General features: G+C 42.5%; 4 protein-coding genes across 8 annotated transcripts; 1 reads left to right on the forward strand and 3 right to left on the reverse strand.

Annotated features, from left to right (window-relative positions):
- Window positions 1-517: 517 nt before the first annotated feature.
- LOC116221152 lies at window positions 518-8,232 on the reverse strand. The gene is made up of 4 exons (XM_031571002.2): window positions 4,395-8,232; window positions 2,084-2,428; window positions 1,653-1,756; window positions 518-1,357 (listed from the first exon to the last, which is right to left on the reverse strand). The coding sequence occupies exons 1-4, from the start codon at window positions 4,477-4,479 to the stop codon at window positions 1,127-1,129; spliced, it is 765 nt and encodes a 254-aa protein (XP_031426862.1). The 5' UTR covers window positions 4,480-8,232; the 3' UTR covers window positions 518-1,126.
- Window positions 8,233-8,365: 133 nt separating this feature from the next.
- On the reverse strand, window positions 8,366-13,010 carry znf207a (zinc finger protein 207, a). Of its 2 annotated transcripts, XM_012825930.3 has the most exons (11): window positions 12,869-13,010; window positions 12,289-12,415; window positions 12,048-12,186; window positions 11,681-11,857; window positions 11,475-11,550; window positions 11,314-11,384; window positions 11,025-11,185; window positions 10,578-10,670; window positions 9,751-9,993; window positions 9,343-9,499; window positions 8,366-9,245 (listed from the first exon to the last, which is right to left on the reverse strand). In XM_012825930.3, the coding sequence occupies exons 1-11, from the start codon at window positions 12,907-12,909 to the stop codon at window positions 9,085-9,087; spliced, it is 1,446 nt and encodes a 481-aa protein (XP_012681384.2). In that variant the 5' UTR covers window positions 12,910-13,010; the 3' UTR covers window positions 8,366-9,084. The 2 variants fall into 2 exon arrangements, with proteins under 2 accessions (XP_012681384.2, XP_012681387.2); XM_012825933.3 differs by lacking the exon at window positions 10,578-10,670 and having other exon boundaries at window positions 12,869-13,009.
- Window positions 13,011-13,090: 80 nt separating this feature from the next.
- Window positions 13,091-18,854, forward strand: c1h17orf75 (chromosome 1 C17orf75 homolog). Of its 2 annotated transcripts, XM_012825738.3 has the most exons (10): window positions 13,091-13,474; window positions 13,790-13,864; window positions 14,475-14,600; window positions 14,982-15,107; window positions 15,228-15,285; window positions 15,468-15,587; window positions 16,069-16,133; window positions 16,310-16,449; window positions 16,770-16,873; window positions 17,149-18,854. In XM_012825738.3, exons 1-10 carry the CDS (start codon window positions 13,326-13,328, stop codon window positions 17,371-17,373), a joined length of 1,188 nt encoding a protein of 395 aa, XP_012681192.1. In that variant the 5' UTR covers window positions 13,091-13,325; the 3' UTR covers window positions 17,374-18,854. The 2 variants fall into 2 exon arrangements, with proteins under 2 accessions (XP_012681192.1, XP_031426826.1); XM_031570966.2 differs by lacking the exon at window positions 13,790-13,864 and having other exon boundaries at window positions 13,092-13,474.
- LOC116221151 lies at window positions 18,851-22,592 on the reverse strand. Of its 3 annotated transcripts, none has more exons than XM_031570990.2 (10): window positions 22,511-22,592; window positions 22,159-22,236; window positions 21,952-21,984; window positions 21,721-21,801; window positions 21,268-21,365; window positions 20,850-21,031; window positions 19,876-19,989; window positions 19,718-19,786; window positions 19,527-19,601; window positions 18,851-19,352 (listed from the first exon to the last, which is right to left on the reverse strand). In XM_031570990.2, exons 1-10 carry the CDS (start codon window positions 22,580-22,582, stop codon window positions 19,345-19,347), a joined length of 810 nt encoding a protein of 269 aa, XP_031426850.1. In that variant the 5' UTR covers window positions 22,583-22,592; the 3' UTR covers window positions 18,851-19,344. The 3 variants fall into 3 exon arrangements, with proteins under 3 accessions (XP_031426850.1, XP_031426844.1, XP_031426839.1); XM_031570984.2 differs by having other exon boundaries at window positions 19,339-19,423; XM_031570979.2 differs by lacking the exon at window positions 18,851-19,352 and having other exon boundaries at window positions 19,464-19,601.
- Between the last annotated feature and the right edge of the window lie 276 nt (window positions 22,593-22,868).

Raw genomic sequence — 22,868 nt, forward strand, 5'->3', positions numbered from 1 at the left:
GATAAGCATAGAATGAGAACGGCAAAAACGCAGGCAGGACGTCAGGTGACGAAACAGATCAAAGTGACACAGGCTGGTTTTTTTTTCGTTTTATGTGAAGGCTGAGATATTCATAACATTTTATTCAGTCTTACTTGTGGTCCTTTTGTAATACCAACAGGTGCACTTCGTTGTGGATAAGTAAATCCTATGTACTGTTCCCCCTACGTGTTTAGCATAACATAGCATAACTAGCTATGTTTCTAGATAACTGTCTAACAGCTGTTGCCATTCCCACGAGACGAACATTTGAATGATGTCAAAGTAAAAGTCTGTTACTATACTGTGTTCGTTTCCATAACAACAATTCAAGCAATATACATTTTCTGACCTAAATAAGCAGAGGGCAGAACAGCCTATTATGCTACATTTTTGTAGTCCTGGTAATCTTTAGTTTGGCATGTTGGTAAGGTTATTTAGAGGACCATTTCTCAATGTTTTTTTTTTTAAAGAATGTTTCTTTATTAATTCTTTATTTTTCAACAAATAACTTAATTATAATTACAAAGAGGGAAATTCGCAACTTTTATCGCAACTTTCACTTGCTCCCGCAATTTCATCGCAACAAACACCTAAAAAACACCGCAACTTTCACCGCAACTTGTTGGAAAAGCCCCTGCGAAATCAGTAATTTTAGGCCGCAACTATCACAAAAAAGGCCCGCGAAATCCTGGGGGGACTGAGTGAAGCTTTGTTAACCTGTGGTGCTAAACATGCACATTTTGTATCTTTCACTAAGGCGTCTTGCATAAAAGTCTACACATAACCAGCAGTCCATGATCATACAAAAGCAGATGCTTTACTAAAAACTGACAACATTTTCTCCACAGTCATATACAGGACACAGTACACTGAAGGAGATGATGTCATACATTGCTTTTAGTATAGGCTACACACAATCTCCCACAGCAATAGAAATGGACAGGCACAGTGGGCCACATATTCCATAGTCACCACCTTTCCTCATAAATTCATAGTATTGATGGACACAGTAACATTAATTAACGATTAAACCGTCCTTGTGTCAGAAATTCCTGAACTCTTCGAATTTGTCCTTGAAGAAGGAATCCTCAAGGAATCAGAACTGTCACAGAACAGAAGTCTGAGTGTGAGGGCCAGGCCTTGAAGTCTGAGGACTTGCGTAGTGATTCTCCTGCACGGGCGTCTGGTCAGGGGTGGCGTATATGTTCATGTCCTCCTGCTGGGTGGCCATCTGTTGGCTATTCTGGGTCACACAGTTTCTCTGCTGCCCGATGGACATCACCTCATAAATGTCACTTGGAGGTGGCGGCGGCTTTGAATTTGGCCTCTGTTTGCTCTACACACAAAAGGAAATAAAGATAAATGAGTATTTACTAAAGTATATAATGTAAATATGTATACATATATTCAATTTAATTTTATATGTAAAGAGATTGATTACTGAGCAAGGAAAGACTGAGTTCTGAGTTGACATGGTTCAGTGTTTTTATGGACACACATTGTTCAGTTTGTGCAACTATCAAGTTCCTTTTAGGGGGAATCCATCGAGCCAAACCAACCAAATAATCCTGTATGTTTGATGTAGGGATTTAGTGTACTAATAGTGAAGTAAGTGAGGGGCCCATACTTACATGTTGCATCAGGCAGAAGCCAATGAGCAGGAGGGAGAGCAGGGCTACTGCTGCAGAGATGGCATAAAGCAGAGATGTGTAACGACTGCACTGGCAATCTTCCTCTGGAAATCAGTAGCAGTGTTAACTTTATACACCTCAGTTAAAATGCACTTTTCACTTCTATCTCATCACAGCATTAACTAAAGTAATACATTTCTCGGTAACAATACTCTTGCTGAATGTGCTCAAATCAGAATTTGAACAAATCAAAGAAAACGGTTCATATAAGAAAAGTAACTCATCCGTAATTAGAAACTGAGCACATTTTATGGTCAAAAACAAAACAAAAAAAACAATGTTTGGTAGATCCTATCCTTAATAATTTCATTCAAAAGATTTAGTATCCACACATAACAGATCATACAGTACATGGCTTCAAATATACACACCTGAGACTGTAACATGAAGAAAGAGGCGAGTGCTGTCTTGGCTGGTTGAGTCGTCTTTGTAAATAAACCTGCTTGTGTACAGGCCGGTGTCAGTACGTCGTACCTGGGAGACGGACACATTTATCTGGGAAGATGCTAAGCTTCCACTGATCTGAACGCGGCCAGCGTAGGATGGACTCTCCTTTACCCGTCCGTTCTCAGACAGGAAGACTACCTCTCTCTTTGGCAGAGTGGACGAGTGGTCCAGGTAAAAGCCAATCAGTTGTGGTTTCTTCTCCTCCGGTTCACAGTAAATGGTCACGGACTCTCCTTCCGCTGTTTGGACGTACAGTAGTTCCTGGGACGCTGGAGAAACATCATAGTAAGGCTAAATGGACTGTCACGTCCAGCAGGTTTAAGATTAATAACTTTCTGCTGGTTTAAGATGAATACCTAAATGCCGAACACTTTTTCTAAAAAGATTATGTTGAGAGAACTAAAGTGTGGATCATTTCCTACTGCTTTGATAGAAAATGCCTTCAGCCACCGCATGTTATTTGCATCGCATTATTTCATTGTCACCACCAAAGTCACTGAAGCTCTAAGTTACCTTCTGACACATAGCCAAAATATTTGCATAGTGAAAATACCACGGCTGGATAAATATAGCAGTGCAGTTGCTCGGCTGCAGGATATGCATAATGCCCGCCTCGTTTCCTATGTTACAACTGAACGAAACTGTTCCACAGTTCATAAAAGATAATTTCACTGAAGGATATAGGAAACATTTCAGCCACAGGTCACGTGTTTTAGGGACTTGACTTTACTGTACTTAAGATATTGCTGTAATTATAACCTGTAGTTAAGAGGGTGGCCACAAACCCTGGACCCCAAACATATTTTGAGCTCATTCAAATGCACATATGGCTAAGGTGTGAAAACCACCATGCCGTCTACATATGTATTTAACTAATTTACATCCTATTATTATGATATAGTATATAATATTAATATGATACAAAAACAGTATAACAAAATATGTCAGTAAAGTGTTTCCACATGGTAAAGTAAAGCTTTTATAGTAAAGTATGTTGGGACAAGGAAATACTAAAAAGTGCCTGACATTTGGGCAAAAAAGGGTGTTAATTTACTCCTGCTTCAATATTAAGACAATAAACATTAAACTATAATAAAGAGGACTGAGGACCAGCAGTGCAAAGAAACACATTTGTTGTGAAGTGAACGCAGAGGTGTGCTAACGGTTGTGTTGGCCATCTGTTTTTATGGCATTGTGGTCACGTCTTCCTCTTCTTTGGGATCAGGATCTGTAATAAGTCCTAGCACAGACTAGGTTGCTACAAGACACTACAGACTGGCCCGATGTCAATCCTACTCTTACAGTTACAACCGGCCCTTTGAGGGCAACCATAATGCTGATGTGGCCAAAAATGAGTTTGACACCTCTGGTCTTACAGTTACAACTGGCCCTTTGAGGGCAACTATAATGCTGATGTGGCCCATGGTGAAAATGAGTTTGACACCCCTGCCTTAGAGTATGTAACTGTTGCATATAGAGAGGGAGCCGGTGGCCCACACCATGCATGTGTCCTGCGCCTACGGGACCCAGGTTCGAGTTTGGCCTGAGGTCATTCACCAAGCCCATCTCTCTCTTCCTGCCTGATCTTAGGTTCGAGTTTGGCCTGAGGTCATTCACCAAGCCCACCTCTCTTTTCCTGTCTGAACTTTACGCTCCTATAAATAAAGGCTAGAAAAGCCCAAAAATAAACTAGAAAAAAAAAAAAATCCACATCAGAAATATAGTCATCAATTTTCTTGACAGGAATTCCCCCAGACTTGATGTATACTGAATACTTTTAAGATAAGTGACCTAAATACGACTAGACTACCAGACATTAATGATTTTCATAATGGTCTTTACTGTCTTGTGTTGTTTAATGCCTATTGGTTTCGAAATATAATCTACTAATCACACTGTACATTCCTTTATCTAGTGCAATGTCCAAGATGTTTGGCAGGTCAAAAGTTTCAACTCATTCAAAACACATGGCTTTTATAAGCATGTAAACGCAGAGGCATCAAGTGAGTGTATGAAGGTTTTATATACCCCTGAATGTATACACTGTACAATGAAAATCATAGAAACAGTACTTCAGCGCCTAAAACAAATGCATTACACACCAAATACTGCATCCAGGTGTGCTAAATGTAGGGCCATCACTGACAGTTCATTCAAAAAGACATTCAAAAGGAAACACTTTCATAAAGTACTTTTATAAAAAGATCTAGTATTATTTATGGAGAAGGAACGTACCTATTGCTTGAATGCCTAATATCCAAAGCACAGAACTGAGGATCCTCATGCTGTGGTTAAATAAAAGGAACAAGAACATGAACATTAGCTTCCTAAAGTTTGCGTCTTCACGTCTGAGAAATACTGGCTTTTGTGAATATCATGAGGCACTGAAGTCATGAACGCCCTAGCTGCTGAGATTAACAGAAGCATGCTCCACCTTCAAACAGGAAGTCTGCCTTGAGAAGAAAAAAATCACAATCTCGTTACGTCACAATGGGTTGGAGGAGATAGCAAATCAGACAACAAAAAGACCACTGGAACAGGGTTGTGGGGCCAAAAAAAGTTTATTTATTTAGTTGAGAACTTGCAGTTCAGCTGTTCACTCATGTAAACTCAATGCATGTTCACACATTTATCATTTTGCAGCATGGTGATGACAAAGCTGCAGCTACAGAAGTACATCAAACAGCTGTCAAACAGTAGAACAATACCAATCAAGTAAAGCAGACAAAAAGAACAAAGTTTAAGAACTGTTATATTGACTACATGTACTGAGAAATTACCTGAAAAGGTACTTTTTCCAGCAAATGCCCTGAAGCTGGCAAGTGCAACTATAACTTCAAAACAGTATGTAATGTATAAGCGTTCGATCAGACCATCTTATTGAATTCTTTAGTGATTAAATCCCAATTCAAATGCCTACTGTACCATTTGAACCTGATTCAGACCTGTCTCATGCTAATGATGTTTTAAATGTCTCACATTTCAGTGTAAATTGTTTATTTTCCTATAATGAAAGACAAAATGGAATGGAGTAGGTTGTCTGGTTCAACATACCATAACAGCCAGCGATCCAGAGGAACGGCTTAACATTTATGCTTACCTGTAACTTACTAGGCAATTACCCATTAGATATTTGCAGTGACCTACCTCTATGTGCACTTTTTGTGCTGTCACACTTAATAATTTAGTTGAAGGTCCATTTGTATCGTTTCTGCCTTCGCCTTTGTTAAAATTGCATTTAGGATTGTGCCTTCAACTTCACTGACAGCAAACACTTCAAAACTCATTTTTACTTGTGGATTTATGACTATCTAATGTGAAGCTCTGTGTGAAGCACATTCAAAATGTTACAAACAAAGCTTCTCTGACTACAGGAGTCAAAACAATGCACTGGCAGTCAAAAAGAATTGCTCATTTGCAGGCGCCATGCTGATACTGGATACTGGAAATTAATTTGATATGTAGAGAGGAATTTATCAGTTATAACCATCAAAAAATGGGGACCTCACAAAATGAGACTCTGTATTTGATGGGTGTGGCAAAAAGTAATATGGATGTCTGGGACTTTGGATAGAATGTGTAGGAGGGATGCACTTTCCTCAGCAAAAATTCCATGGCATGTGGCGAGAGTGCAGGAGTTCTTAGAATAAGTCCAGCCGAGACATGAGACAAAAAAGTACAGTAGGTAGACATTAAATATGCACATTGAAATGATAACTAGTCATTCCTGATTTGGTGGAAGAGCACAAGTAGCAGCAAACTGGGAGTATAACATAAGATGACATGGCTTCAATAATAATAATTTCCTGCTGCAGCCAGGTGCAGTCAGAGGGAAAATTGAATTGGTGATGGCAAGACACTTCTAGAACTTACGGCTCTACATTAAGGTAACAAAGAACAAGTCCACTAGGTCTGAAAGTGTTCCTCAGATCCACGGCAGATTCCCTGATCCCATTGGTCTATTTACTGGATATTCCAACACATGTAGCCCACAGCTCTATACAGAAAGCTCCAAGGGGAAGACCCGGGGCAGGGGTAGTACAGGGATAGACCCGGGGCAGGGGTAGTACAGGGATATACCCGGGGCAGGGGTAGTAACAGGGATAGACTGGTAACCCGGGGCAGGGGTAGTAACAGGGATAGACTGGTAACCCCTTGAAAATGAGTGAAGCTAGTTAAAGAAATCTGAAAGAAGGAGGAATGTGTGGGAGCCAGTTCCTTTGGATGCTTTTAAAAATCAACTCTCCAAGAATGTATGCCAACAGTATGAGATCATCAAGGCAAGAAGAGTAGGACTTACAAAAAATATGAATGTAGCACTCTTTAGCTTTCCATGTTTGAATTCACTGCATCACAAAAAACAGACTGGAGCAATTCTTGATGAATGCCAGGGCCTCTCTCTCCTTGTGTGGAGAATTATCAGGTAAAAGTCCTACCTGGCTGAGCTGTCATTTCCTTGCATTTTTTTTCCCAGACTCATTCTCTGACCTCCTGGGCTAAAACACGATCGACACCAAAAACGCTGGATTCTCCTGTACTTACCAAAAGAGTCTGTTAGCAGACCCTGAATCCCTGAAAGCCTCAGGGGAATCACTGCTAGATCAGAGGAATCAAAGGCACTAGAGGATTAGATGGAGCTTACAAACTCTTCACAGTCACGCCATCTTCCCCAGAGACTTTCATCACATACACTGCATGCACTAATGCTGTAGTTGTGTTACATGTTACAGAGTCAAAACCCATAGGGTACTAGAACTTCAAAATGGACAATGTATGTCCAGTCCTTTTGTCAACAATTACAGCTAATGAATGCCTGAACATGAGACAGAACTATGCTAGCCCGAGTCTGATACTTACAGGATAAACTAACCTGTAAATGGTGGCACTCTCGACTTTGAGCAGCTAATAGCGAGTGCTGAAATGCTGTTGGTCAGCTGATGGAGACAAAGAGCATATGAATGGCATGGACCATGTGTTTGAAACGTTTCACACTTCACTCATTAAAGAACAGCTAAGTGCTTATTTTGGCCGGTGGGGGGGCAGGATATGGACCTGTGCAAGGCTACTTACAGTTACAACCTCTCTTTTTTACCAGGTAACATATGTGATCTGTGCTCAGATGTTGTCACTGAATCACCATTAACAAACAGTATAGGATATTTTCCAACAATGTCAACAATGTGCCTTTTGCTTTGTCTATGTAATTCCCAACTCAACCCACCCTGGCAACTACTAAGTATGTATAGTGACAAGGAACTTGCATAAGTAAAGTGGTTAGTCAGTGGCAGTGCCTACAGTGAACAGATTCAAGGGCCTTCGCCAAACTTGCTGCAAGTTTGGGGACGCTGGCATCCAACAGCCCAGAGGAGAGCTGTGAGGGCCCCTGGTGTGAGAGGAAAATTAGGGAGGGAAAAAAAGGTCTGACTTGCCTCAGCCTGAACAGTGCAACCCTGAGACTCTGCCTCTGCCAGTCCCATGGCATTGCTACAGAGGGGAGGGGAAGAGAAATCTTCAGTTTAGCACATCAGCCACGTCTTTCAACACCTTCTAACTGCAAAGAAAGCACTCTTAGAGCGCTGTGAAGTTATGCATCCAAAAGGCCACATCAACACTAAATTCACTAAACTAAAAAAGAAAAAAAGAATTTCAATGATGGCAGACAGGTCTGAACATACCAGATAATCCTAACCATTTAAGCAGGATATTAAGCTTTGCTTTCGGATGTGCATAACTTGTACAACTCATGTTTGTACAGTAAAATCAATTTAGTGAAAGAAAATCGAAATGGAAAAAAATAAAAATAAATAAAACACATTTACATTTTTCAGTGTCTGATAACACAGCCATGCAAGAGCAATCTTATTGGTGATTGGGAGCATCCATATTCATAAATGCCAGCCCTGCAAATGGAAGACAATTTCAATGCTGTTTTTTGTGCTCCTCACCCTGCCTAGTTAAAGAAATATCTACACCCTTTCAAAACCCAGATATGCAGGGTGGCAGAATTTACAATGTGGATGACCAAATACCGCTCATAAGACATACACTTGAGTGGCTTTCAAAGAGACAGGCAGAGAGGGAACAGAACACTGGTACCACACACATTGTCATTCAAGGGAGTTCAGCCGCGCCTGCAGTTTGGAACGACTCACAGTACAAACCTTGCTGATGGGGGTCCTTTCCCCCATGGCCATGAAAAACCAGTCTGAAGTTTTCAACATGTTTTATTACAAGGGGTAATGTCTTACAGCAGTACAGAAATCAAATTCACAGAAACAGTTTTGTGTGTGACTGTGCTGTTTTTTTTCAGTTTTTACTTAGAAGCTGAATTAAAATAAAGATATTTTTTTTTAAAGTTAAATAAGAAGTGGACAAGCAGAAAAGACACAACAGCTACCTGAGGAAGCCCTCACCAAACTCAGTTGGGGACACAGAGGTCCAACAGCACCTAAGCGTGCTGTGAAGGCTGCGCAGATAATAAGCACAGTACGTGTATTTACAGAGACTTGCCTTGGTTAAGGAGGGCCTGTTCATGTAACTCCAGCGCCTTCAAAACATTACGAACCATATTTACTACACTTCTAAAAACCTAAATGGAACATAAGAGGGGGACAAAAAAGCCACACACACACACACAGTATGATTTTGCAACAACAGATTCCATCAGGTGCAGATGAAAAGAAAATGCTTTGATTTCCTTTTTTTGTTGTTTTTTGTTTTTCAAATGCAAATGTCCCATGCTTTGTTACGTTTTTTTTTTTTTTCGTTTTTTTTCCTCTGCCCCCAGTTTTTTTTTTTCCTCTCACAAGCGCAAGTAGAATTTACATTTACCGTTACTGGCAACTTGGCAACTAAATAAACAGCTCTAGATGAGAAAAGGGATGAATCTCCAAACCTATTGAAGACAGGCGGTTGGTTGGGGGCTTCAGAAGCGACCTCCCTGTGACATGACAGGAGGCCTCATGCCCATGGGCGGCCGTGGTGGTGCTCCTTGATAAGGGGGCACCATGGGCGGCCCCTGCCCATAAGGAGGCATGCCGCCAGTCATGTACCCTGGCATGCCTTGGGGCGGACCGCCATACTGCCCTGTGAACAAACGCACACAGTTAGCTCCATTTCCCCCATCCACCATGATGGCTTAGGTTAAGAGTATTAAAGAACGGTAATCCGGTTAGCTGCCTACCATGCATGGGGTGCCGCACACCTGGCTGTTGGGGTGGCATACCCTGCTGAGGGGGCATCATGCCGCTCATGGGGGTAACAGACGGGCTGGCCATGGCGGCCTGTCCTGGCCGGGGCATTTTACCCTGGTATCTGGATAACTGAGACCGGATCTCCTCCTGACGAACACAAGCCAAATGATTAGAAGAGACAAATAAAATGAAGGTTACTGTGTTCAGTTACACTTACATCAACCACACCACACCAACATCATATAACTGATAATATGAAAATATTAGAAAAGAAAAAAATGTCAATCTGTTTTCAATAACAATACAGAAACACAATACAGTTACAGTGGTAAAACTATCTACTGCTTCTATTGACATTACTTACTTTGGAGGTAAGGGTGCAGAAAGTGGATACTTACCAGCGAGATGTCCTCATCGGGGTGCATCAACTTACTGGTTGCACTGGTGGTGGTGAGTGTGGCAGGCTTACTGGTCACGGCAGCGGGCGGTTTGGACACAGTGCTGCCCGAGGCCGAGCTGGCTGCCGGAGCAGTGGACTGGGTGTAGGCAGGGAATGTGGGCTTGGCCGGGTCTGAGGAGGTAGCCGGGCAGCTCAGGGGCTTCATGTCGCCCCCCATCGCTCCGGAACCCACCTGCTGAGCCTACGCAGACATGAGGGAGGACACCGTGAGCGGCACAGACTCCATCATGACCATCTAACTACGTCAGCTACGTCAACCAATCTAAGTGCAAAAACACATATACATGACAAAAACCGTCTGATTTATACTTTATACAAGGACATGCTTTGTAAGGCAGCTTCAAATGCACTACTTTACGCGCCATCTTAAAACAGTCCTGTGTTCCCTGGGCGAAACAAATGAAAAAGAAAGCAGAAAAAAAAAAGAGGCCTCGACAGAAATCTGCATGTTCATCTGCATTCTTGCTTACTGTTGGCCGAGTTAATTTGGGACTGACCAGGGCATTAAAGCACGTTTCTTGAACTGCAGATTTCCAGTCCATATGCACACTGACATGCAGCAGCAACACACACAACGCACCAAATCCAATAACTTCTTCCAAAACAAAAGTCTCTATCACTGATAAGCATGAGCATTATTGATCAGCATAAACCCTGTATGCCCCCCACCTCCATAGGCACTGTGAACCTAAAGTGTGAATGCTACATGCTGTGGAGGAGTTGTGTGAAGCTGTACTTTCACAAACTCCTCAGGCTACTGCATACTTGTGCTGTGCTAGGGAACAGAGGCTTAGAGGATGCAGACAGAGTGTCCACGCTCGCTGAGGGGGTACTTGTACTTGGAGCCCGAGTTCCCATCTGTGGCATAAGAACATAAGAGCAGAGAATGCAAAACCAAACCAAACCAAAAAACACACCCACACACACACACACAAATACACACACACACACACACACACACACAGGTAAGTTTTTGGTGTGTCACATTAAGGGTGGCGCAAAAGGAATTTGGCTTAACACCAAGAATGCAACACCTGAAAAGTCCACCATTGCTGGCGCTGTATCATCTACAGAGCACTAAAATAACTTTATAGCCTAACCTAATCAGTAACATGAGTAAGCCTGCTCTGACCCTGACTCTGGCTGGAGTGGGGGCTGTTAAAGAGCACACTCAGAGGCACTCAGGGAGAAAGGGAGTAAGCTGTACGGCACCTGTCCTGCGCTGGGGAACAGGGGCTTGGTGAGCGCCGGCTGGGCCGAGGAGGCGTTGGCAGTGGGCATGGCGGGTCTGTTCATCATGCCGGGAGCCGTGGACGGAGGACCCCGGGCCATGTGGGGCATGCCAGGCCGATGGGCCACAGGAGGGGGCATTCCTGGTGGGATGCAGAGGCAGATGGAGGTTCATTACCACCCCTGTACCAGGACATACCACACGCTCTGTACCGGTCCCATTAAACAAACTAGGATTCAGTCAGGGGGACAAACTGCAAAGAGGTCTCACCTGGTGGCATGCCTGGCATCATAGGTGGCATTCCAGGCCCTGGTGGCATCATTCCACCCATTGGCATCATGCTTTTCATAAAGAAATGCTAGGTTAGATACATCATTTTCTTCACTTGCTTTCCAAAATCTAAACCAAGGTTGTAAGGCAGGTGGACCTACCCTGGCGGCATGCCTGGCATGCCAGGGGGCATTCCTGGCATCATAGGAGGCACACCAGGCATCATTGGGGGCATACCTGAACATAGGCATGTAAAAAACAACCAATCAAAAAAAACGTAATAGCTTAATGGCATTAAAAATGCATGACATGACTTCCAATGGTGTTGGCACGTCATGATAAGGACACAGAATAGTGTGGAATGTACCCGCATAACCGCCTGGTGGCATCCCTGGTGCAGCCGGCACTGGAGGCATGCCTGCTTGGGTCATGGGGGGCGCGTATGCAGCTTGGGGCTGGACAGGCGGTTGCTGGAAGGAAGGCCCCGCCTCATCATCGTCATCATCATCCGAGTCATCTTGGTTCTGCTTCTTCTTCTGACTCTCTGTTGGCCACATTAAAAGTCAGCTGGCCTGTCTGACACCAATTCACTGAGGCAAAGTTGTTCTTTTGACGAAAACACTACCAAAGTCAAGCATCTTGCAGGTAAACATAAATTGAACCCTTTCGTTGTAACTGCTAACTGTATCACTACACAAATCATAAAGCAGTGGGAAAGGGTTTAGGAACAATACCTTGCGTTTTTTGCTCCAAAACACGTCGCCTCTCCTCCATGTCTTTCTCGGGAATTCCTTCCATACCATATATTTCCAACTCAATGTCAGTTCTACCAGGGATGGCATTCGGAACTCCGTCAATAGTTTCTTTGTGAACCTATGAAGTTATTGCAGACACCTTAAAATATACATTTGATTCCGCAGAAAGCTAGCCATTTGTCCTTCATAAATTAATTAAAAACATTACAGCAGTTCTTACCTGCATACAATGAATAGCTAAACCTGGACCCGTATACAATTTCTTATGGCATATATGACATTTGAAATGTTTCGCCTTTTGGTGTTGAATGAGAATTTTCTCATCGTCGAAATCTCTGTTGCAATACCTGTATAACTAGTTAAGGATGAACGTAAGCTATGGTGTATTACTTTGCAAACTGCTATACAAACTAGAAGCTATCTAGGGTTAGTGAAGTGAAAACACATTAGGCACTGTTAGCTACTAAGCTATGTGACACATTCACAAATCACAGATCAACACTAAGCTGGCCAGCAAGCAAGCTACCCACAAAGCCTACGGGTTCTAGACACCGTAACGCTTGCAAATCATTTTATTTAAATCAAAATAAGCCGGTCCTCCTGCAAATGTAGATTGCTAATCTAAACATTCACGATACATTATACTTTGCACCTACTAGCAAGCTGCCTGACTAGCATAGTTACATGTCTGGCTAAGTACAGAGGATTTGACACCTAAACAACACGACATAAAAATTATCGGTTCCAAGTTCAGTTATTCAGTCGGTAAGCTGGTGACAGGCCGCTTCACAAAAGGATACCAACACCATGGCTTCATTTGCTTCTTTTTCTTCCTACCCATGGTTATTTCTGTGATGGTATGAATACAACACAATCAAACAGCAAGAAATTCGCAATCTGGTCAAAATGGCGTGTCCAGGAACTGAAGACGAAAAGGGAGGAACCAAGGGTCATGTGGTCAATGTCGTCATCTACTGGAACCCTTGATTCTTGCTAGGTTTTTCTACACGGATTGTAGTTTGGGGGAACAATGCGTCAATGTTTTGATAGAGAGCTGCTGTCAACCTTAATAATTTAGCTAATGGTCTTAAACCTACCAGAGTTGTTATTTATATTTTATCTGACACATATTGACTTTGACAGTGGCTTAGTTTGTTAGACAGTGACTCACTGACGTTAACGTTAACCACTGCTACATCCGACAGAATTTACTGGTTGACAAACGTTAGTTAGCTAGCTAAAGGCTAAAGCTAAAGGATGTTTACCTCACAGACCTCGTCCTTTCAAGACTCAATTGATGTGGAAGAAAAAGACACAGATTATGACAATGAGGAAATTGGCGGAATTAGTCCACGAATACAACAAATCAACTGCTATTATTCAATTTACTTTTACCAAAGCACAAGGTAGGTTGTCTCCATCACAAGTGTAAGACACAGTGAGAAAAGTCTGCAGTATGTGTTTGGTAACTGCCTAACGTTAGTATCAAATGAAAGAATGGCTTGTGTGGTATGTACGTGTGTGATAGAGATGACATGATTATGTATGGTGTTAATGTAACCTTAAATACTATGCCTTATTTGAATATGAACTAACCTCGTTGTGACAAGCCCTAACTTCCAGCTAAAATGCAGGCGGTGCATACACCCAACAGTGTGATATTCGTAGTCCTCGTTTTGAATATCCTGCAATTTGTAGTAAGTGCTTTATCAATTGTTCAGATCTGAGGCTGCTGAAGACAGTGTGGCGTGGTCTCAAAGAAGAGCAGATTCAACCACATGTCATGATGACTTTAGGTAAACAAAAATGGACTGAGTAAGGTCACGTTCGTCACACCCGTGACCGTGGCTCTCGCTGAGTTTGGAGGAATTTACCTCCGTCACGGTTTCCTGTCTTATCTGAATTCATGTGTACTTTGTATCGTGCGCTTCATCTCGAACTATCATTGTTGGAACATGGGCTTTGATGCACAATCTCACAGAGCGAGGCCCAATCCCATATTCTGGTGCTTCAAGATACTTGCAGTTTTGACACATCAGTTTAGATTCTAAGATGAAATCTGAACCATTATTTCACTAGGTTAGACCCTTCGATTCCATTAGGACCTTGCAGTACTTTTTTCTCGGATTGACACTATGACGCCATGCAGCATCAATGAGTGGCAGTCCAAACGAAAACGTGTGGGAGTAGGTCTTGCTCTGTGCCTGGTGGACAAATCATACGACAAATCAGTGGTTGGGTATATGTGCTAAATTTGGTGTTGATTCTCATGGCATAGCTTGGTGTTGTGTGTAACGTGGCTTCTTGTGTCATTGGTACATCATGAACCAGACCGTAAGTCTGCCGCCTTACCATCAGCCTCTGATGCCCCTGATTTCTCCTGCTAACTGCTCCTCTCTGCTTCAGCCTCACCCTATTGGACAGCAGCCTGCCTCCAGAGGCGGAGCCACAGCTGCGATGCTATATCTCGCGCAGACTGAGCAAAGGAGCCCTGTTGGGGGGCATGGGCAACATAGCCACTGTGGAGCTGAGGTGAGCACCGTACTAGAGCGTGTACTGTCCACTACCCCATCATAGACGTGTGTATATCTATATGCTACTGTGGAGCTGAGGTGAGCACCTGTCCACTACCCCATCATAGACGTGTGTATATCTATAAGCCACTGTGGAGCTGAGGTGAGCACCTGTCCACTACCCCATTATAGACGTGTGTATATCTATAAGCCACTGTGGAGCTGAGGTAAGCGCCATACTAGAGCGGGTACTGTCCACTACCCCATTATAGATGTGTGTAGGGAGCTGCTGTCTCTGTGGTAGTATAAATAATCCTCTGTAATATGATTATCATATAGTATTTTAATACTGTCATAGGCTGATAAGATTTTTTTTTTTTCTCCTCTTCTCTTTGAACAGCATCCCTGAGCAGTCAGTCGGTTGCTATTGTTGCCTTCTAGAGCAGGAGTCCTCTCCTGACCAGTCAGAAGATGGCAATGGCTGGGTGGTCTGCTTCCTTGGAGGTTCAGAGAAGGGTCTAAATCTATATCCTTGCCTTGTCCTCCAGTCTCAGTTTTCTTTGCAACCATTTTGAGTCGAAGCACCCTTCACTTCATGCACAATGTGTTGTATCTGCTCAAGAGTAATTTCCTTAACCCCCTGTACGTTCCGACTTGACCTGGACAAGTATGTGCAAGGTCTGCAGAACAGCTTGAGTCCAGAGGTGAGCCGGTGAACAAAAAATAATCCATAAATTCAGGGACATGATTTTTTCAGCGCAGACATTTAGCTCTGTACTGAGGTGTCTCTGGCTTCTCAGGATTCAACCCGATACAAAACGTTCTGAATCCCTGTCTGGCACATGGGATGTTGTAACCCAGTCAGTCTGCCTTTCCTTCTGGACAGATGGAGAACCTGGAGTCAGAAGTGAGGCCCTACTTGAGTCGCTGGTATGAGGAGTCAGTCATGCACATTCACAGAGTGGTGCAGCTGGTCCAGGGTGACGTCTGTTTCCTGTTGCACGCGGTGAGCACACCATAGACACCCACAGGAACCCACAGGAACCCACAGAAGCCTCACTGTCGCCGTTATCTGTTATCTTTGGTTTTGGTCACCACCATGATTAGGACATATTTTATAACATCCTGTCTGGGTTCAAGTGACCTATTTAAGAAATTGAAAAATAAAATAGTTACACTGAAAGTTACTACTGCCGTTGATTAGAAAAAAAAAACAGTTGGAGTATGTAAACTGTTTGTTTATTATTAGTTTTACTATTAATTTGTTTATTATTTAGTTCTAGATAGACTGCAGTGTTGTTATTGTTGACAGTCGCTATGGTGAACTGTTACAAATCATTGATTGTATTGCTCAAAAACATGAATGGACATTTCTGAACATAGTAGTATTATACTGGTTTGTCATATATAATTAGTGGTATTATACTGGTTTGTCATATATAATTAGTGGTATTATCTTGTGATTAATAAGTCTTGGTGAATTGCAGGCTTTGAGTCATATCCTTGTAGTGGTTGACGATTCAGATGAGAGAACGAAGACTGATGTAGCCAGGTAAGGGTTTGAATGGTAAACACATTTCCCTGACTGCTACTGCATAAAGAACAACAATAACCAATTGGCACCATACCCTGCAAAAAACAAAATGGAGAATCTACGGCCACGCAATGTTCACTCAATCATTCAGTCGTAGGTCTTCATCGTTGTATCATTAAATCCCATTTCTGCAGGTTCATCAAAGCTGCCAGTCTGCAGGGTTTGGTTCAGGAGGACCCGACCACGGCTACCCTGAGCAAAGCCATGTCAGAGGAGGCCCCCACAGACCTGGTCATTGACTGCTCCACTAGTCCACCCACATTCTCTAACACAGGTGTGTACCTCCACCCACACTAGTGCACCATCACCCTCCCTTACCCAAAGTTTCTAGAAATTCTAAACATATTTTTGTGGAGCATTTTCGAAGTTTCATTTGAAGTAGACATATGGTTAGTAAATGTTATTAACGCTATGACGTGTTTGATGATTTTCATTGCAAGAAAGATTGAATAGGTCTTCTGTTTGGTTCTAAATCCAAAGGTGTACCTAAGTAGTAGCAGAAACAGATTACCTGGAAGACCCAGAAAATGCTGTTTTTGTTTTTTTAACATTAAATTCAGCAACTCTGCAACATGTCCCATCCTCTTCCTGCAGTTAGTAACCGCTTCTGTGAGGACTGGATCCAAGCTTTCCTGAATGGCTCCGAGAGGTGCAACCCATTCCTCCTGAGGCAGATTCTGGAGAACTTTAAGCTTAAGGTGAGCATCCTTTATCAACCTGGTGAAAAGAGCGCTCAAGCAGCCTTTGGTTGCTGTTGTTCCTCAGTGGAACACTATGTTTTGATTGGTTTCAAAGAGGATGTTTATATTATTGAGTGGTCACATTCTAAATATAAGTGGTTCTGAACCTCTCGCAGTTGACGCAGTTTTGTGAAGATGAACATTTCCTAGGTTTAGTTAGTCCATGTACAACATGCATAGCTTTCTGAAGGCAGTCATGACACCATTCCACAACTCCTCGTCCCACCCCTTAGGCCATCCAGGACATGAACAACCTGAAGCGCTTCATCCGACAGGCGGAGATGAGCCACTACGCGCTCTTCCGCTGTGGCCAGTTCCTGCGCGGCTGCGGCAACGGTGAGATTCTGCTGCAGAACGCGCGGGCCGAGCACAGCGGGCTGCCTGAGGCCTGCGGAATCATCCGCGTGCTCGAGGAGTTCCTGAGTGAGCAGGCTATGGCACCTGCTGAAGTGCGCTGACCATAGAAAACACAAACACACACACACACACACACACACACACACACACACATATATATCAACTTGAAGCCCTGCGCACTAACTGCAGACAAAGAACACACACACACATTCACACACATACACACACACACACACACACACACACACACACACATACACACACATACACAAACACACACATCAACTTGAAACCCTGCGCACACACACCACCTTGAAACCCTGCGCACTAACTGCAGATAACACACACACACACATACACACATACACACACACACACACACACATACACAGATACACACACACACGCACACACATATCAACTTGAAACCCTGTGCACTAACTGCAGACATAGAACACACACACACATACATACATACATACATACATAAATCATATATCAACTAAAAACCATAGAAACTAACGACAAACAAAGCGCATACAATTATGCTCAACAAAAAAATGACACGCACAGTACTCATGATGTGTGTGCACCAAGTCTTTTTAAACATGCATGAACCCAGTGCACTGGAACTAGACATTGGAACACAGACCATACACTAACTACACAACCCTCTTTAAAAAGACACACAATTCTGACCCCTATTTATAATGCTATACAAACACTAACCCTCTTCCAAACTGGCTAATTGTGTGTGTGTGTGTGTGTGTCAAATGTCATTATTACAGGCCACTGTAATTGTACTTTAATTTATCAGTGCTGATCCTCATAAGCAGTAAAATGACACAGGGCAGCATTGGGAGAGTGGACCAAAGTTCAAAGACCAAGTTGCTCAATGCTTTATCTTTAGCTTTGTCAGTTTATTTGGATCCAATGATTTATTGTAGAGGTTTAAAAAATCATGAAGCTTCGTGCCTGCTTTTTGCCTACACAATTACTTTCTCCAACATTTTACTTTTTTTGCAATCCCAAGTGTAACCTTTATTTTTGACTGACTATTGTTGCATGTATCATTTCAAGTGAATTCAGTGCACTACCTAGTTACTTTGTATCAAATGTTTTCTGTTGCAGAAATACTGACATGCTTTAAAAATGACAGATTATCTCTTAAGTTTACAAGATTCTTTAAAATACTTTTATTTGAAATGTGGTCACAAAGACTTGTGTAAACAAATATGTTAACATGACAACAGGTCTGATGTAGGATAATGATTTGGCAGAGCCTGTATTTGTGATATTTTGCCAGCCAACTCCATCCATTCCCAAAACTGTAACTCCAGAATGCTGAGCCTAAAGCAATATTGTGTTTGTGTGAAAATGTGATCATGTTTTGACTGTGAAACGAAGAGATCGTGTCAGAGACGGTTCATAGTTGTGCTGTGACGTAGTGACCTGTTCCAGTTGTTCCTACTGACTATCACGCTAATTGTGTCTCAATTCAGCCAGCATCATTCCATCTCTCCAGCTGTGTTTCAACTTATGTCCGATATTGTGAAAGTGATTAAATAAATGTTGAATACTATCATTTTTGTCCCGGATGAATGAGCTTCCATATTTACATTATGAGGTTATAGAATTCCAACTAAAAGCCTCCTGTTTTTAGGCTTCTTAAAATAAAAACCTTTTAAGAAAAAAAACAATAGCATGTAAATAGAAGCAAAACTATACCCACTGAAAAAACAAACAAACAAACCAACCAAAAACAGAACAATAATACTGTTTATATGGACTATAAATGTAATGAACACAGAATGACGAGGGTCAAGGTAGGATGACATCACAGGGAATGGAACAATTTTCTCTTTAAATGAAATAATCCGCTTAAGTGTAACTGTAAGTAATGATATTAAAAAAAACATCCTCTTGAAAGCATCTTTTGGCCTGTGATAACAGTAGGTGTAGTCCTCAACCCCTGACTGTCCTCCTCTCGACATCTGCTGGATGATCTGACACTGAGTCATGTGTTACTGGGCGACTCGGAGCGCTGGGGCCTCCTGCTGGCGATCTCCAGCTCAGCTTTCTGCAGGGGGCCACACCACAAAAGCTGAGCGACAGCACTTCCTCTCCGCATGCCTACATGATTTCAGTTCTCTGAAGATGAAACTAGGTTACAGTTGCTGACGACACATCGGTAAAAATGACACGCTTGGAACACTGAGTAGAAATGACTACAGTTGCTGACAAACTGACTCACCCAGAGTGTGCTCAGACATCTTACTCAGCAGGGACTTTGGGACATCATAGATGCCGTCTGTGACCTCTGTGTGGGCTGAAGCACAGAGTGAACAGGGAGGAAGACTGTGAATGTGTGGCTATGAGAACAGGGAAGAACACACAATGGCACACAAGATGCTAGCTTGGTGAGATTGTCATATCAGCTCTTACGTTGCTGTTGTCCACTGACCCTCCTGTAGGGTGTTGGGGTGTCATAAATGTTTTCAATCAACGGCATAGCTGCAAAAAAGATGTTCAGAAATGGTTTCAATTTAAAAGTAGGCCTATTAAATGTAATGTGTTACGTTACACACATTTGCGTTACACACATTTCCTGGCTGGTGGCAGTACGTCATAAAGAATGTCTTCATGTTTCTGCTTGCGCTCTTGGATCTGATTGTATTCTGTCTTGAATGTTACTTGACTGTATGTGTCAACTCCACCTGAGGAAGAAGAAAAGCACCTGTGAAATCCATGCAGCTGAGTTCCTATTTGAAAAGGTGTAAAGCTCTAATTTGTGAACATTGTATGTAAAAGTGATATTAAAATGGAAGTTGATCGAATCGAAAAAAAGAGGATTTTGATACGGTCATCAATGTTCATTTTCAGTTCTTGTAGCACCGTAGAGAGTACACTTCCACGAACACACCTCATCCACCAGGGGATACCAGCTTGGTTTTTGGTTACCTTTTGCGCAGGGTATAAGGTCCTGGAGCGAGGCTGATGGATGATTATTCCAAAGTCTCTTATAAGGTATAACACCTCTGACTATTCCGCGTGGTCAGAACGTCAGGCTGCTTGGCGAATTGTTGTGGATACTAGCTGTAGCTAGTTACGCTTTGGACCCATTTGTTTGGATTTTTCCCGTTTGTTGTTGTGCACGGTTTCACTGTTTTAAACCTTCCCGGGAGCTCTACGCTTTCGCTGTTCGTCCATCGGGAAACACCACTTGTGCTGGCCGGAGCTTCAGAGCAGAGCTGCTGGTGTCCCTTGGTCTGTCATCCACTTAGTTTCGTACTAACTAACACGACTATTTTCAGGCGCTCATTTCTGACTGGAGGTGCCATGTTCTTAATTAAAGTATAAATGCATGAGAGTTTACAGATTTACATCAGTTTTAGTTTTGTAGCACTCAAAAACTAAATATTATGCCTTTATTTATACTGTATACTGAGGTCACTTAATGAGGGGGACAATGAAATCCCAACAGAGATATATTGAGTTTTTTAAGAGAAAAAAATGACCCATGATTATTTAACCATACTTCATGACAGACCAGGTCGACTAGAGGGTGCTTACTTACTAAATGTTGTGTTGTCTGTGGGGTTTGGTCTGTGGGAGCTGAGCCAGTTGGTGTAGACGCCATCGTCCGGGCCAGAAGGCCCATGGGAGGGCTGACCTGTGCCCTCCACCAGCTTTGTGACCAGCATGTCAGAGGTGCATGGGCTGGAGTTGGATCGTGCCTTCTGGTCAGTTCCTTTGGGCCTGAAGGTAAGCAATACACACATACACACACACGTGCACACAAAACGCTGAATCTATAGGGTGACTACACATTGCCACAAGGCTTTAAGTACATCACTATGACAACTAATGGTCTGTATTTCAAAAAAGCATCTGAACCATCATGAGCGTGAGTTCGGTTAACCAACGTTCACTGTGAATGGTGACTTTTTCTGCTATGAAACCAACTGTGGTGTGTTGACGTGAGGTCTACTTACCGCGGACAGACACTCAGAGACCGCCCAGAACCAGATAACTGCATGGACTTCCACAGCTGCCTGACCCACTCCCATCTTAATTCAGCTGTGTCTGCTGCCTAGTAACACACATGCACGCGCGCACACACACACACGCACGCACACGTATATGACATTTAGGACTAAGATGATGAAAGAAAAGAGATGTGGTAGTAGTCATAAAAGGGATTTTAACACAGAATGATGAACAACAAATCAACAGCAGATAGAAGAAAAGACCAAACTAAGTGTGAGCCAAGGCAAACAATGATCCTCTCAAGCCGAAATAAAGACTATTGTTGTCAAGATACTTCCCCCTCTCTTCTCAAAGAACAATGCCTGTCATTTGTTGACCAGTGACCAGTGACCACATCCTCAAATAGAGCTACGGTGAGCTCTCCTGCTCAGAAGGGTAAACAGCCGAGGGGAACTCACCAACACTTTCCTCTTCCCATTTTTCATGGTGATCTCGAATGTGTGCCGTTTGCCATCAGTCACTTCGCGCACAGACTGTACCTAGAGCAGAACATGGCCGTGAGATTATCATCATCATTATTATCACGGTTAATGTGAGCATCATTACCATCATCGCACAAGCAATGTAAATATAAATTCACAATAAGCCAATAGAGGCAAGGAAACCTCAACCACAGTTACTGAACTTACTGTATATATGTAATACTGTCCTTTTAGATTTGTCTGGGAAATCACAGGAGAAAAAAACAAGTAGAGTCAGTGGTGAATCAAATCTCAACTTCTTATGATATGATACAATGATACATGATACAGTACACATACGTGTCATTTGGATCATTTATTCAATTGCATTTCATGTTTTGAAAATAAACACCAAAAATGAACATGTGTACTTACAGCACGTCCCTCTTTCTTAGAGTAAAAGAAAAGCGTTGTGTTATGAAGCCTAAACCAATAGGTCACCCATCTGATTTTCTGATGATTGGAAACATATCCATTAAATATAAAACTCAAATGATTTTCAGAGTTCCTCAAGCTGATCATGTTGAGGTATAGAGGTGCAACTGAAGCATTTTACTTTGCATTAAGTTAGAGAACATTATGTTAAAAATGCCACTCTTCTGTGGGAATACTGTCAACTGGATGTTCTGTGGAGATTCATTTTGACAGAGCTCCATATATCCCTGTGTTCATTGATTGATTAATCATCAAAACAAAGATGCCAGAAAATTTAAGTAGACACACTCACCATTTTATCTTTCCTTTTCTTTAGGTAACCCTCGAAAAACAGCTTTGACCCAACATCAACTTCTAAAGACATGTTCCTCAGTGTTCCGCGTCAATTGGTTTTGACAAGTGGGTTTGCTGATATCACTTTCACTAAAGTCTTCCCTTCCTTTTTTCGATAACAAGGTGGGAGTTTTCCCACGTACCACCTGACTTCTGCGTTTGCGTGAGGAACAGACCTGTGTAGTGATTTGTGTGGCGACAATCCAAATATGGCCGGTCAGAATGCCTCATGGTAGAGAACTGAATGCGAATGATGATCTGATGTCTGTGAGGAGGGGGAACAGCTGAGGTCTGGAGTTACTTTCAGTATACTCACT

This window comes from Clupea harengus, chromosome 1 (assembly GCF_900700415.2).
Source record: "Clupea harengus chromosome 1, Ch_v2.0.2, whole genome shotgun sequence".
Classification (NCBI taxonomy): domain Eukaryota; kingdom Metazoa; phylum Chordata; class Actinopteri; order Clupeiformes; family Clupeidae; genus Clupea; species Clupea harengus.

Bases quoted from the DNA above. Each gene is read 5' to 3' on its own strand.
- LOC116221152 (XM_031571002.2), bottom strand. From the start codon at position 4,479: ATGTTCATGTTCTTGTTCCTTTTATTTAACCACAGCATGAGGATCCTC. The intron at 1,757-2,083 runs GTGTGTATATTT...ACTGATTTCCAG, and splicing joins TCTTCATGTTACAGTCTCAG to AGGAAGATTGCCAGTGCAGT. The intron at 1,358-1,652 runs GTAAGTATGGGC...TTTTGTGTGTAG, and splicing joins GCTTCTGCCTGATGCAACAT to AGCAAACAGAGGCCAAATTC.
- znf207a (XM_012825930.3), bottom strand. From the start codon at position 12,909: ATGGGTAGGAAGAAAAAGAAGCAAATGAAGCCATGGTGTTG. The intron at 9,500-9,750 runs GTAAGTATCCAC...TGTGTTCGTCAG, and splicing joins CCGATGAGGACATCTCGCTG to GAGGAGATCCGGTCTCAGTT. The intron at 9,246-9,342 runs GTAGGCAGCTAA...GTTTGTTCACAG, and splicing joins TGTGCGGCACCCCATGCATG to GGCAGTATGGCGGTCCGCCC.
- c1h17orf75 (XM_012825738.3), top strand. From the start codon at position 13,326: ATGTTTACCTCACAGACCTCGTCCTTTCAAGACTCAATTGATGTGGAA. The intron at 15,108-15,227 runs ATATCCTTGCCT...AACCCCCTGTAC, and splicing joins TCAGAGAAGGGTCTAAATCT to GTTCCGACTTGACCTGGACA. The intron at 15,286-15,467 runs GTGAGCCGGTGA...CCTTCTGGACAG, and splicing joins AGAACAGCTTGAGTCCAGAG to ATGGAGAACCTGGAGTCAGA.
- LOC116221151 (XM_031570979.2), bottom strand. From the start codon at position 22,582: ATGTCTTTAGAAGTTGATGTTGGGTCAAAGCTGTTTTTCGAGGGTTAC. The intron at 21,802-21,951 runs GTAAGTTCAGTA...GTTCTGCTCTAG, and splicing joins GACAGTATTACATATATACA to GTACAGTCTGTGCGCGAAGT. The intron at 19,990-20,849 runs GTAAGTAAGCAC...CTTCTTCCTCAG, and splicing joins CACAGACAACACAACATTTA to GTGGAGTTGACACATACAGT.